Source organism: Oculina patagonica, chromosome 14 (genome assembly GCF_052425735.1).
Source record: "Oculina patagonica isolate OP01 chromosome 14, crgOcupat, whole genome shotgun sequence".
NCBI lineage: Eukaryota > Metazoa > Cnidaria > Anthozoa > Scleractinia > Oculinidae > Oculina > Oculina patagonica.
In genome coordinates, this window is record NC_135771.1 from 17,846,641 (window position 1) to 17,861,504 (window position 14,864).

Sequence of the window (14,864 nt, forward strand, 5' to 3'; positions counted from 1 at the left end):
CGTTAATAATTTTTATGTACGTTTATGTGCGTAGCTATAGACAAAGACGCGATAGTGCAAATCCACCTTAAAAAAGAAACGCCTTTTATTACTTCTTTACGCGACAGTGGAAAGTTGCCTACGTATCTTTTTTACGCACGTTTTACGTACCTTAAAATTTACGCTCAGTGGAAATTCACCTTTACGCGACAGTGGAAATTTGTCAACGTACATTTTTAACGCATGTTTTACTTACGCAAATATTTACGCGACAGTGGAAATCCACCTTTAGAGCGCTAAGATTAAGAGCAAATACAAAAGCAAAATGGTTCATTAAAATTCTAATTTTTAAAATGGTCTCATTAGCTAATGGCCATGTTAAAGCAAAGTTTTAATCTACAAAGGAATGTTTTTTAAACATGTAAACTTTGTGACAGCTGTTTAAAAAAGTAAGTAGCTTCTCTAAATATTATCCTTGTCTTTTTACATACAGTTGCCGTATTTGGTATAATTTTGGGTGCACAAAACGTGCTCTCAAATTTGTCTGACGTTCTCACGTTTTGAAAATGGTTTTACGTCTCATTTACTTAGCTTAAATAACATACAATCTTTGTTTTTCTGACACCACATCAGACAGGGTTGCTTTTTTTTCTCCTTATTATCTCCTTATTTGAAAAATACCAAATTTGCAGTCAGGAATTGACATAAATGCTCTTTATTAGTTCTGACGCTGACTTATTTGAGCGTAAAACAACGCTTATAATGTACTTTTTTCAAGACGTTCTGACCGAGAACCTTCGGTTTTTAACATGACAGAAAAAGTCATGGTTCTTGGTCGAAACGTCTTGAAAAAAGTACATTATAAGCGTTTATAATTACTTATCTTTATTCATACCAAAACTTTGTCCAACACTGTACTTTCACGACTGCTTTGAGTAAAGATTATTTTAAATTTTAATCACTTAGTTAGGTTTCATTGCAACACTCTAAGTTTTTGTCGGACTCAAAGGTGGCTAATACCAAGCTTAGAAGCGATTACTCAAATATAGCGCAGTAAATAGTGAATTATTCTGGTACAGTGTACTCGATTTTTGTCCAACTAAATATAATATTAATTAATCCGACTCGATTTTCAGATGGGTTCCATCTTCATTCTGTTTAGAGTGCCAGGAAATTGTACAAATTTAGCAATGTGTGCTCTATCGGTCACAAACATGCCAATTGTAAGAATATAAGATTTAGTAATATAAAGAGTTCTTTTATATACTTGATGCCAAAATAAAATCAACTGTAAAATCACAGACATTCGCAAAGAAAACTGCACGACAGAAATGAACAAACAATGAATTTGCGAAAGAAATTTACCCGTTATATGCTATTCCTATTTTACTTTTAAGTAGGTTTAAAAAGGCAAAGAAAATAAGTGCTTAACTTGTTTTAAAATATTTTTGTTTATAGCTTTACAAATTTCTTTTCCGTTGCGAATTTGTTCAACATATTTTCTCTAATAGACATGAATTGTGACTATGTCTTTTCCTTTCCAGTGAAGAATTCAATTGATCTATTTGGAATGACTGTGGATAACGAACTCTGCTTTGATGAACATATATCCAATGTGTGTAAAAAGATAAATAATCAGCTTAATGTTATGATACGGTTCCGTAAGCTCTTTCCGGCAAGTACACTGCTACGCCTTTATAAAGCTTTTGTACTTCCGCACTTCCTTTACTGCGGGCCCGTATGGCATTTCTGTAGCGCTCGAAATCGTGACAAGCTAGAGACGCTAAATAAAAGAATACTTAGGGCTAACTTAGATGACAGAGACTCCAATTACGATGAACTTCTGCAGCAGATAGGTAGTGTAACCCTCAGTGACAGGCGGATTCACAGCATGCTCATCATTACATTTAAATGCCTGCATTTGCAAGAGTACCCGCAGTATTTAAAAGATCTTTTCACCCTGCGATCTGTAACTTACTGCCTAAGGGGAAGTGATATTCTTCATTTAAGAAAGCCGTATTCTACAACATACGCTGACTCGTCCCCAGTCGTCTCTTATGCGAAAATTGTAAGACGCGAAGGATGTTGTTGAGCAGTCGACTCAAGACCGACTCAAAAGACGACTGGGGACGAGTCAGCAACATACGGACTAAAATCTTTCAGCTATTTTGCTGCAAAGACTTGGAACTCATTACCAGAAATTATAAAAAACTGCGACATCACTAAATGACTTCATTACAGCAATCCGACAATGAACTTTTAACTAAGACTTTTAATCATTGGCTCGTCTGCGTAGGACGCGAAGGGTTTTTATGACGGACTCTGTAAAGGGTGCACGGTAAAGAGTCAAATCTTCCTCTACGTACTATTTTTTTCTTGATCAAAGTTTGCTGTGACTTGTTCAAATGCTGAATATCAAAAGCTCTGGTTAAGTCTGCCTTCGCGTCTCGTGGCTCATTAGGCCGGAGCCAGAAGTACATTAGATTACGTATTTCTGCAGGAGCTTATCCTGGTCTCCGTAGCACTAAGCGACTAGAAGTATACTACGCATATTTCTAATCCTACCCCCACCACGCGGATAGAATGCTAGTCCATCGCCCGGGGGGGGGGGGGGGGCACTTTCTATAAATGGGCTAATGGGGATGTGCCGCTAGATGGGGCCGCATTTTCACGACTGGACTGACTATAATGGGGTCGCCATTTCAAGCATTTTTTATAGGGTGACTAGGATGGGGTCACACTTTTCCGGGATTTCGAGAGTACGAAAATCTGGCAAGTTGTGATTTATGAACGGAAATATTCGCCGAAAAAAATGTTACCGTATTTATTACTGTTGTTCAATATTTGACAAACAACTCCCAGAAAGTGACTAAGTTGAGGTCGTAAAAATTAAATTTACCCAAAAGTGACTAAGATGGGGTCTATAATGGGCCATAGAATAAGACTATAATGGGGTAGTGGTTCTGAGAGGGCAGCGGCACATACCCAACAAAAATTTACCCAAGTACCCCCCTCCCCCCGGGGTCCATCGCAGAGTTATCCCCAGCTTCAAATTTGCCGGAATCCATTTATACATTTGGGTTAAGAGAGGCACTATGAGAATAAAGTGTCTTGCTCAAGAACACAACACAATGACCGCAGCCAGGGCTCGAGCCCAGGGGGGTGGGGTGGTGGGGGGGGGGTACTTGCAGTATACATGACGGGGAGATCAGACGTATTTTTTTGGGTTGAAAATTTATACCCTCGGTATTTTATTGGGTCAAGAGATCTGTCATGTATTTTTTTAATCTTAAAGTCTGTTTTATTAAATAAATCAGTATCGAGGTGCTAGATCTTTACTTTTTGGGGTAGAAAATTTTGATGTCAGGTGTTTTTGGGTGTAAAATTTCAGGCTCATGTATTTTTTTTTTGGTTCGCAATATGAAGCTCCGTCGGACCCCCCCCCCCCCCCACCCCCCGTCATGTATACTGCAAGTACCCCCCTGGGGGCTCGACCCCGGATCGTTCGATGAGGATTTCATGAAGCGCGCTATCAGGAAACCACTTTATTTTAAATCAGTAGACCTAAAATAATTAAACCACAACTGAAGATTATTAACGTAATTTACGTTCTTTATTCATTTGTAACTTCAACGATGAAGGAAAAAAGTTTTACATTATGGAGTAAAAGGCTTTTTAAATTTCTAAACTGTCAGACTAACTCCATCATCGTCCAGTTGCTGAATCCACTCAAACTGTAATAAAAAGTCAAAATGAAAACAAGTTCCCAATTTAATATTGCAGAAATTAAGGCTAGTGAGAACATAAGGCGGGGACTCCCACAAAGCAAACTTTCAAAAACTATTTACTCTAAAAACTAGAAGAGATATATTTTAGAAAATTTTACAGATATGCAAACTGACTTGAATTTGAGGTGCTGTAAATATATTGAGCAGGCTCGAAAAGGTCTGTTATTGAGAATAATTGATCTTTTGTTTCCAAAGAGGAAAGTTGTCCTGATAGGAGGGTACCCTCCATACCAAGTCATTCCTAGAAAGAGAGTTTTTCATGTATCTCTTTATAAATAGCTGCGAACTGTTTATATGAGAAATTACATCACCCGTATTGAAGGTACGGTGGCCCTGCAGTGTCGGCGGACTTTTTTTTCATGTAAACACTTTGCATAATTATTTTTTATCGCATATAGCTACCAGGAACAAGTCTAGACATACAGAGCATACATGAAACCTTGAGGAACAATTTTGGCTCGGTTGGCAGAGATACATTTTCTTATGTAAGATGACTTGGGAGAGACGATAACCCTCCTACAAAAGACAACTTGACTGTTCTTCCTATAACCAGGCTCCCTGTCCCCTCCGTTCTGATTATAATATCTTTAAGCATGAGCAACACAGCATGGAAATGGAGATTTACGAAAAATTAAAGGTTGCTTAAATCTCCTTTAAGTTAGTTATCCAACTTTTACGCCGTTAAACCCCCCAGTCAAAACATGTAAGGGACTGGTCGGGGGGGGGGGTGTGGGGTGGGCCGGAGCAATTGGAAAAGTGGTGGCTTGAAAATTTGTGACCCACCCCTCTCTTCTGGCTCAAAACTGACTGACCTACCCCTGATAGGGGGTTGAAAATTACATGACCCACCCCCTTTGCTCAAATTCTGTAAGGGATTGGAGATTCTTGATTTGATATCCGCTTTTAAAGTGTTATTCCCTACATACATCACCCTTCTTTCCCCTGATAGACACTGCTCTTCCGTATTCGTCTTTTTCCATTCCTTAGCACACCAAAGAGGGAAAAATTTCTCACTTCTTAAACTAGTCTTTTTTAAGTTTTTCAAATTTGTGTGTTATGTCCATAGATAAATTTAGACACATATGAGAAAACTGAAACAATACGTAACATTAATTCGATTCATAACAATTATTCAAGAAATACAGAAATTGATACAGAAACTATCTACAACCGCTGTCTAAAATTCATAATTGCAAAGTGTTGATAAAAGAGTTTACTGGTGAAAGCCTAAAGCGCAGGCTGAAGACAGACAGTCAAAACTGATGTTGTAATCACAAGCCATCTACGGGGGTCAGGGGGCATGCTCCCCCGGAAAATTTTTATATCAGTTGGGCCTCCTGAAATCGCTAGAGAAACATTTAAAACTGCTCAACGAGAAATTTATCAATTTATACTAATATAAATAAGATGACCCACCCCCTACGTGTAGATCAAAACTACATAGCCCACCCCTTTTGGAGAGCTCAAAAACTAATGACCCCCCCACCCCCCTTTCTGCTCCGGCCCACCCTCCTCTCTACTTATTGACCAGTCCCTAAAGATAGCATAAAGCGGTTTAGCTTTACTAGAGCGTTATACCACAGTAAAGTCATGTTTTCGTGCTGTGCAAAGTATAACAGAATACCTTAAGCATGAAACTGTACTTTGCAGCCGCTTGTATCGCACATTACTGTACGGCAGGTCCCCCTAACTCCACAGCGAGCTTTCATCACGTCGTAAAATTCCCTGCTGGCGCAGTAGCGTGCCATTCTTTTTGTGGGGCTGGATTTCGTGGTGACGGTCAGGACACAGACTGGGTGTACTTCTTCGGGACAAGGCACATCTTCGATGCTTGCCTCACAATCCCTCTCTGCATTCTCCCCTTGGGCAGAACAAGTTGGGCACTGAAATGGTGCTGCTGTAACGAGTATAAGAGATTGAAATTAATGTGTTACATAGAGTCTTAAAGTTGAGTGCCTTTAGTAGAAGCAAGCTATATAACTTTAAGATACAATTTAAATATTTTTAAAGATACATATCCGCCATTTTAGTTGGAAGTACTTTCTCTCAAAGGTATAACCCTTAACTTCACCTTTAATTTGCAAATAAAAGACTCTTAAACGTATCATTACATTTACCTTTCCAGAAAATTGGATTTCCGAAAGGTATTATTAACTTTAAGTTGCGATTTGGACCTTTAAAGTATCTCAAAGGTTACTTAAAGGAAGTTTTGTCCTTAAATAGCTTTAAGAGGTTTTAATGAATAGCTCAGTAACAATTTTAGATCGTTATTTTAAGAACGACCATAAAAATCTTTAAAAAGTGTCATTTAATTTCCTCTTAAAGATCAGGAAATCCGTCATTTTGTTCTGTGGCTAAAGATCGAGAAATGGTGGTATCGTCCCAATTATCTGCCTTGGTCTTATAATTGACCATTAACCTATTAATTTTTTTTTGCTCCCGGCCAAAGTTGACCCAAGTCAATACAAGTGCACACATGTACTGGCCAAACGGTGTCGCAATTAGACGCAAGTTTTTAACTTCAGTTTCCGTTTACCAGCGACCCCGTTTGGCCAGGCCTTTATATAGTGCACCGATAGCTGGAATGGTAAGATTTTTTAATCAGGGATAAAATGACTGCCAGTTGAAGGAGCTAGCAAGGATTTTCTTCAATCTCTTGAGCTTTGATTTCAAACGGGATTATTTTTTACCTCCTTCAGCCTGGACAAAGAAAAGAACAGTGCAGGCAGCCAACATAAAAATCCTCAAAAACATCTTGTCACAATACCTACAATTTTAATAAAATAAATAAATCAGATTAATAAGAGTGTTTCGTGGAAACAACATTAATTCAGTTTTCGGCATGGTACTTAAAACCTTTAAGCATATATTTAACACGCTTTCATCCCTCCCCCAACTGCCTAAATTAGTCTATAGTTCAGGCTGACTTCAAAGTACCAAAAGTGGGGGAGTGTGAGCTCCATACCCTCCCCATTTCGGTTTTTAGTCAGTGTCGTTGAAACATCATAGAAATTATAACAAGTTCTTTTTAAGAAAGTGCCTAAGTTTTTCTCTCTTTTTGAGGCAAAATGACGGCTTAACTCTTTCAATTTACGAAAAAGGAGTAAGTGTAAAAATGAATTGTAAAATAGATTTAAAATTACATAAAATAAGGTATTTTTATCTTCAGTTCATTTTTATCACTTTTCTTATATTCTTTAATTTTCGTTATTAGTTACTACCACTTGGCACTTATCCTTTCCTAAGTAGTAGATTTTCTTGACCACGAGGTCCGATTCTTACCAAAATTATAGAGCATTTGTCTGAAGAGTGAATATCTTAAGATTTATCTTGTTTAGACGCCCAAGCAACACAAAATCAAGAAGCTCAAGTTTGTCGCACCGATCGTTTTATGAAATCGTTTATTGTTAGCCACGCGATGTAAATTACAATTTTTTGTAATTAATTTTAAAAAGTTTAAACCATTTTTATTGTAATTTTTACAAATTGTATGTAATTCAGTCGTACGACTGCAATGCATGATATTTTTATTAATAAACGAGTTTTATCTGAAGCTCATCGAAAAACGTTTTCCATTGTCTAACTTTGAAATGGATTTTCTCGGGAGCAAATGAGAATATGCATGCCAAATAAAGAAAAAGCCTTGCAAACTTTATTGCGGTTTTCGTGAATGGAACTCTGAAATATAACACTACGATTGTGTTTCGCTGCCGTCAAAAGGCGACAGCCAACGACCGAAAAACAGAAACAAACAAAGACAAACACCAATCACACTAACAATGACCTTTGACCCGAAAAGTGAACTCTGTTCCCGAGAGGCCGAGAGAGACGGCAGCAAAAGCAACCAGGGAGGAGAAGCAGAGCGCATCACTGAAAACCCAATAATAGCCCATTGTCTCCTAAGTGACTAAGTCCAGTTTGTTTAGTTGTTTGCGGTAATGCGAAGGCAATTCCTTAAGCAAACGCAGTGTCGGGTTTACGATTTTGTTTGCCGAGGGTTGCGTGCACGTAGCAGAACAAAAACAGTTAAAATTGTTTGAAGTGTTTTGTTCTTTACATATCGAATTTCTGTGTATCTTAGCAGCGTTAACGAGTCTCTTATCGAAAATAAATTATCGAATATTTATTCCAAACTCAAAAAGCTTCTTCTTAATATGCTTATAGATAGATTATACATCGGTCTTTCAGGGCTCGTCTCCTGTCATGTAGAAATTTTAAAAAATAAAAAGGAAAACGAGTTTTTGAAATACGTAAAACAAATACTTAATCGTTAATCTGAGCTAAAATCGTCTTAGTATCTTTGCGGCGATCTTTTGTTTTCCCCTACACGGGCATTTTAAAGAAATCAGTTGGAAAATGGTAGGTCAGGTGAATTTTCCTGACTACTGAATAATGCTCCGAAAACGCCAGTAGACAAAGAAAATTTATGTACAAAGAAATTTACTGCTTCCTTCCCTTTTTATTTATTTGGCTGCAAGCAGTCTGCAGCTTTTGTCTCTGGGATCTTTGAGCATAAGGCGATAAACACGCCCGAGAAAAAGAGAGACCAATGGAAATCTGTTTGATTTTATTCGAACTCAAAGCAATGAACTGCTTGCGAAAATGTAAAAAAAAAAACAGTAAAAAACCTAGTTCCTCTTGTCGGGACCTTTCTACCCCAAGAAATCATCAAGTGGAAAAAAAATTGTACTAAAACTTTTTCCTTTACATAAATTACTTGCCGTTAGGTTTTCTGGGTAAAAATATGCTACTTACGAGCCATATATTGTATTTTACGGAACGAACAGGATTGGATAGATTTCATCAAGAAACTGTAATTGCACTGGTTTTGCATAAGTATACAAAATCGCGAGCGAATAAAATCGCCTCTCTGTTAAAAATGAACGTATTAATAAACAAAAAGAAGTGTTATAACGTTACTTACTGGGATGGAGGTTTCTCTTTAAAGGTATACTCTTCCTCGATACGCCAACGGCCTTTGTTTCAACTAAGGTCTCTGTGAAGAACTATAGATGCGATCTGTGCATTTTGTCCTTTAAGAGGATCTAAATACTGTAACGTTAGAATATGAAATTGACAGCTGAACATTGAGAAAATGTGTTGTAAAGGCTTATCTTTTAACTGTCTAGACCAGATGGCTCCAGAAGAGCTCACAAAGTATATCGCGTGCGTGTTCCTCTTTGTATTTATCTAGGGTGGGCTTCTAAATGTAGTTACCGAATGAAAAATTTTTGTCCAGCTAAATATCTTGAAATTCTTACCCATTTTATGAATTTTAACAAATGTAAGACCAACCATAAAGATTGTGAACGACAACAACAATTGCTGTATTTCTAATCCTAAGTTTATCGCTAATTTTGTACATAAAAAGTACGTTTAAACTTTGCGATTTTAGACAAAAGACGACAAAAACTACGAAGAGGGGTTGACCAAGAACGTTTCTCGATTGTAACCTAGGAAATTAATCTGAAAGTCGGAAACGTCAAGCGAAACTTGAGTTCTAACAAGAAATAAAGTAATGGTTAAAAACCACTTAGCAGATAAAGAAAGCAATAAATGGTAAATTAAGGTGACGCTTCTAAGCAAGCACTATCTCGCTGTAAGATCAACATGGGGCTCATATGACCCCCATTGTTAAGCCGTTTTCGTTTCCTGAAATAACCACTTTGCCTTAGTATTAATAAATTAGTTCCGGTTTTAGTTTTCGGAAACTGGCAAGGAATTGTTAATTGTTAATTCAATACCACTTTTTTCTCATATCAAAGTAGGGCTATTATTGCTAGCGAATTTCCGTGAGAAATTGGTTAATATGTCAATGACAACACATTTTCTAGCAAGGAATTTGAAAATACTATTTACTAAAGTTAAAAGGCACGCAATTGATGTGTCTCTTTATGCATTTAGAGGTCCCATGTATGTAGCAATGTAATATGAAATAGACAGCTGAAAATTGAAAAAAGTGTTGTAAAAGTAATTTTTGGGTTTCGTTTTTTTTTTTTTTTTTTTTTTTTTTTTTCTTACGTTAATGATTACTACCCAGGCTTGCTGGCGCCAGACTGAATGAGACTGAAGAGCACGAAAACTAAGCACCCTAGTTGGCATTCAGCTATGGGAGGCTCGTTAAAAAGTTTTGCCAAGCTAAAAATCTAGACTGAAACGTATCCATGATAACATATAGATATAGGCAAACCTAAAAGCGGATCTCCCCATTTATATCTTTCACCGGAGTTTTAATGCTCCCGTTTTGGTAAATAAGCGGCCACAGCGCTAAAACTATACGGTGGCCCACAGGTGCAAGACAAATTTCAATCGCTCAGGGTGTCGCGCAGCCAAATGCTCGCAGCAGAACGAATTATCTTGAGCCAGTTAAGCCAGAGAAAAATAAACTCAATACGCTTTAATAACATTACATTAGAGTTAACTCTCTGCTTTCTAGGAAGTAATTTCTCGGTTTGCAGGGTCTACCAATTTCGCTTAGCTATGGATACTCCGCTCGCGCGAACCAAATTTCTTTTTATTTTACGAACGAGGAGGGGATGGCCACTGGAGTAGGCGTTTTTGCTGATGGACATGTTGTGGTCACTTTTTTGAAAATGAAAAGTACCCAAGAAATACTGCAAAACGCAGCTGTCGTTGCGCTGTTTGTAGTGTGAACTGTTCATAATTTTGTTCCTTTTTGAATCCTCCAGCAACAAGAAGACGAATGGAGTGGACAAGTAAAAATATTAATGGCCAGGCCTATTTAATCCTTGTACCGGCACTAAAAAATTCATTACTATGCCCTAGAGACATCACACCGTGAACATAGCGTCTACGGCCGTTATGGCTTGAAGTCGGACTGACCTTCTTCCCACAAACTCGTTCTCAGGGAAGAGTGAAGCCCTAGGAACGAGGTTTGTGCATAATGAATCACAGTCTAAAAACTACGACTCAACGAAGCCTTTCGTTTTAATATACCGTAAACTTCCAGTTATAAGCTCTGGGGTTATACAACTTTGTAAGGGGTTTTGGGTGGGCTTATAAACGGAGGGGCTTATATCCGGGAGGGCTAATAAGCGGAATAAAAAAAAACGTTTCGAAACGAGCCACGGGAGTGTTGATCGAAATACTAAAAACGCATAATAAAGCAACATTTAGCCCTGTTCAGTACTCTCCGACGAGGGGGACAACGGGAGGGCAAATGGAGAGGCCAGAAGATGGGCCAAAACGGGGGAACAAAGCGGGAGGGCAGACCGGAATTACGCTATACAGTTCCAGCTAGTTTAAGTGTACCAGCCGTCTTATCGCCAGATGACATTTAGCCATAAATTCATAAGCACAATAGCGGGCTAAGAGAAAAATTAATCAAACCTCCGGGCGAATAATCAGTTATTGAAAGGAGTCGTTTTTAATCAATCCCTCCCTTGAGAGCTGCTACGTGTTTGTTATTCAGACAACATAAACTTCAAAAAAGCCATCATCAGGCCAAATGCAGCTTTATAACGGAGAGTGCTTTTCGATTAGGTTTACTGGTGTTATGTGCGTTGTTTTAGTTTTCTCTTAACTGCCGGATGTCCCAGTACTAGTTATAGGGAAATTGTCACTGTCAATTAGCTATACGACTCATTATAAGGCCCATTGCGTTTTGAAATTAAAATTTGCACTTCTTTGAGAAAATTAGCAATTGTGCGGTACGTAGACAAAACAATGTATGCTAGGCATTGTCTTTCACTTGGTACGACGTGAGCTAGTTGCTACCTAAACGACACTAAACAGTAACAAATGTCACGACAGATATGATTTCAGAGAACGCTCAAACACTTTATTCCTGTCTTTTAGTTCTGTGGATTAAATACGTAAACAATACTTCTCACAAGAAAGCTCTTTAGGATTGCGTGAGAAGAAGTGAGATAATTTATTGTTAAGTAATAAAAAGAAACTAAATGCAAATTGACTATAACAGCTGCAGTTATCGTGAAACGCTGTATAAGTATGGCGGGGTACCAAAAAGCCAGGGTTTTGTATTTCGTAATCGAATCGACTAGAAAGAAGGCTGTTTTAATTGCAGTAATTGCAAGAGAAATAAAGTAAATATATTTCTAGTAAAGTTCACTTCACAAACACTTCTCAGTTTTTATTTACAGTAACTATTTACAATTTTGAAGGTATAAATTACCAGAAGTGGTCAGAGCAGTTTTGTCTAAATAATAAAATGACTGGCTGAGAAATTATGGCCATTCATCCCGCTTGTTCAAACTGGGCAAAATTGAAAATCAATATCGTACAGACATTCGATTTTCTTTCCCCGATTTTCGACGCATTGGAAATTGGGTAAGTGAAACGCTGCTTAAAGAAGTATTAGCATGGCATGATGACAAAAAAAAAACAGTTTACCTTTCTAAGATGATTTAACAATTATCAATCTTAAAGGGACTGTGCACGGATTTTATGCAAATTTAGGCATGGGAAATGACCATCAAATTCGATGAACTAAAAAAATAACCCCTTAAAACAGTGAAGGAACATTTTAATAACACAGCAAATACAAAAGAAGGTACGGATGGCTAAAAGTGACGAAGATTGAAACGGATTGCGATATAGGTGTTTGAAATATTGTTGGGCTGAAAAGTATTCAAAGATAATCTCGTTTACTTGTATCTTTAAATTATAACGCTCGGGAGACACATTTGGTTGCAATGAAGCTATGGTTTTGCCATTTAGATCCATAGAAGTAATTTCTTTGCAAACACTAAGTTTCATAGCGAGTATTTGGCAAAACTTAGTAAAATAAACTGAACTCAGCCGTGACACAGTCCCTTTAAATAAATTAGAAAGCAGGTGTTGCAATCACGACCGCGAAGCCGTACACAGATTCATTTCTGAAACTAGCAGCAGCAAAAGAGTCTTCATCTGGACACCACAGAGCCTGGGCGGCCATTTGGATCCCGCTATCTCTCACGGCTCCAATGTACACCAAGCAAGCTAACTTACGCTGACCCTCTCCTGGTCGCTTTTCGCAATCGCCACCACCAAGAAGACGAGTAATTATCTTGCAAATGCTTCTGCTCGCACGGTCGCAGCTGGTTGGAGAGTAGTTATCCATAGTCAAAAGATGGGATCTCAAGACCTCTTCCAACATTTCCTGCAGACGAATGTCATCGTCGTTGAAAAATTGTCCAGTGTGGTTTTCCCTTGCGTCTGGCTCGCCGCCAACAGGTTGGCGGCATGTCTTCTTGTTATCAGATACAGCAAGCTCCCTCCTGGCCTTGCCACTAGTCGTCAAGTTTTCCAGATTCACGGCCAGATCCTGTATCTGGCTGGAGAAGTCGTTTATCATTGTCTCATAGCCGCTTGGGGCGCCAGATGGGTCCGACCCTCGACGAGGTTCGGCCTGATTAGCTAACTGTTCGTAAGCTTTGCTAAAAGAAGGATACAGCCTTTTAGCTAGTCGAACTTTATTCCCTTTTGGTTCTTTGTTGGTGTGTGCCATTTCGTGATTGTTATGTTTAGACCCGGTAGACGCCGCTACCTTGCCCAGAAGATGCAATGGTGACACTGCCTTTCGCTTGAGATACGGCCGAAGTTTCTTTAAACTCGCTTGCCTTTCGAAGCTCTTGACGAGGCTTTTCTGACAAGGAATGGTAGGGTCCGAAAGCCGTCGTGTTTGTTTCGGAGATACTTCAGTCGGGGCCGGCGCCGAGCTAGACAAGCTCCTCATCAAAAACATTTTGTTATTTCTTCTACTTGTTGGTGAACTTTTTGGTGAAACAGGCAATTCCGTGTTTCCTTCTGCAGATCCATCGAGCTTTAACTTCTTAGCTCGCGCCTTCTTTGACTCGTGTTTTTCAACGTTGTCTTCGCTGAAGAGGCAGTTTGTTTGCTTGTTATTGTGGCGGCTTTGTGAACTAACCTTTTCCAAATTAACCGGCTTCTGCAATTCAGAACCGTTGCCGGTTTGAACGCCTGGTTCCGGACCGGATGCGAACGACAGTACTGGAGTTATTCTAAGGAAGACGTCGATCTCCGCATTGTCATCGCCATTTGAACAATTTATAGCCTCTTCAACTTCACTATCATATTCCGTCGTCATCTCGCTCTTAGCTCTGTTTGCAAAGCGACAAGACATTGCGTAAACAAAAGGAGTCAATTATAAAAGTTAAACAATAGCTTGTCCAAATCGCTTAATCTCAGCTTTGTGACCTTTGTTCGCTGCTGCTATCGTGTGCATGGCATCTTTGTAGTAGCAATTTACATCTTCACTACAAAACTTTATCCTTTGATTCCTTTAAGGAAAGATTGATTTAAAAATTCAAGCAAAAAGGACATGTCTATAACAAAGTTTACTTTTAATTTGGTGTAAAGGACTATAAAGATATTCATTTTGTCTGTGTAAATTAGTTCACTTATTAATTAGAGCTAAAATAGGACTCCAAAGTATTTATGCAAAACTATATTGAGAGTGACAGAGTGAGAGAAATTCTAGTTAGCGCTGTCGGTAGTTAAAGACTGAAGTAAAGAAACGTCAAAAGCACCAAAATTATTTGTTTCGTTATTTCGTGGTTTTTCATCCAAAAATAATAAAAAACGAGAATGCAAAAAAGACTGCCAATTCTTTTTAGATAGAGCTTCATTTTCACAGAAAAACGGATGGCATTTTAGTGCACGCGTTCATTAGTCATAGAATGTAGTCACCCTGTCGAACAGTTACGCCATAATTTCGCTCTGTATTCATATTCTTTTATCAAAATTCAGCCAAAAGGCAATTGCATGCTACACTGTAAATCCTGACCAGTAAAAACATTTAGTGGCTCAGGTGGGATTCGGGCCCATGACTTTTGGGTTACATGTCAACTGCTCTACTAATTTATCTCGTAGTTTTGGCTTGTTTTCTGCCAGAGTTTTGCAGGTCAATTTTGTGTATTTTCCTTGAACCAAATTCTACTGTCATGCTAAAATATTCCTTGTATTCTTGGACCATTGTGTTTCTTAACTTAAGCCTGAATACTTAATGTTGGAAGATGAAACACATTCGGCGCGCTGTCATGGTCACACTGCAAAAGTTATTTCCAAGAAAAAAACTGAAAAAGAAATAATACCGAAACTATGTTTCATTCGTTC

The 14,864-nt window shown here is 38.4% G+C and overlaps 2 protein-coding genes across 3 annotated transcripts; both read right to left on the reverse strand.

Moving 5' to 3' along the window:
- Window positions 1-3,570: 3,570 nt before the first annotated feature.
- LOC144638681 (uncharacterized) lies at window positions 3,571-8,841 on the reverse strand. Of its 2 annotated transcripts, none has more exons than XM_078497908.1 (4): window positions 8,692-8,841; window positions 6,458-6,534; window positions 5,392-5,661; window positions 3,571-3,713 (listed from the first exon to the last, which is right to left on the reverse strand). In XM_078497908.1, the coding sequence occupies exons 2-3, from the start codon at window positions 6,519-6,521 to the stop codon at window positions 5,393-5,395; spliced, it is 333 nt and encodes a 110-aa protein (XP_078354034.1). In that variant the 5' UTR covers window positions 6,522-6,534; window positions 8,692-8,841; the 3' UTR covers window positions 3,571-3,713; window position 5,392. The 2 variants fall into 2 exon arrangements, with proteins under 2 accessions (XP_078354034.1, XP_078354033.1); XM_078497907.1 differs by having other exon boundaries at window positions 5,392-5,664.
- Window positions 8,842-11,546: 2,705 nt separating this feature from the next.
- On the reverse strand, window positions 11,547-13,836 carry LOC144638636 (uncharacterized). The gene has a single exon (XM_078497844.1). It carries the CDS (start codon window positions 13,834-13,836, stop codon window positions 12,574-12,576), a length of 1,263 nt encoding a protein of 420 aa, XP_078353970.1. The 3' UTR covers window positions 11,547-12,573.
- Window positions 13,837-14,864: the final 1,028 nt, after the last annotated feature.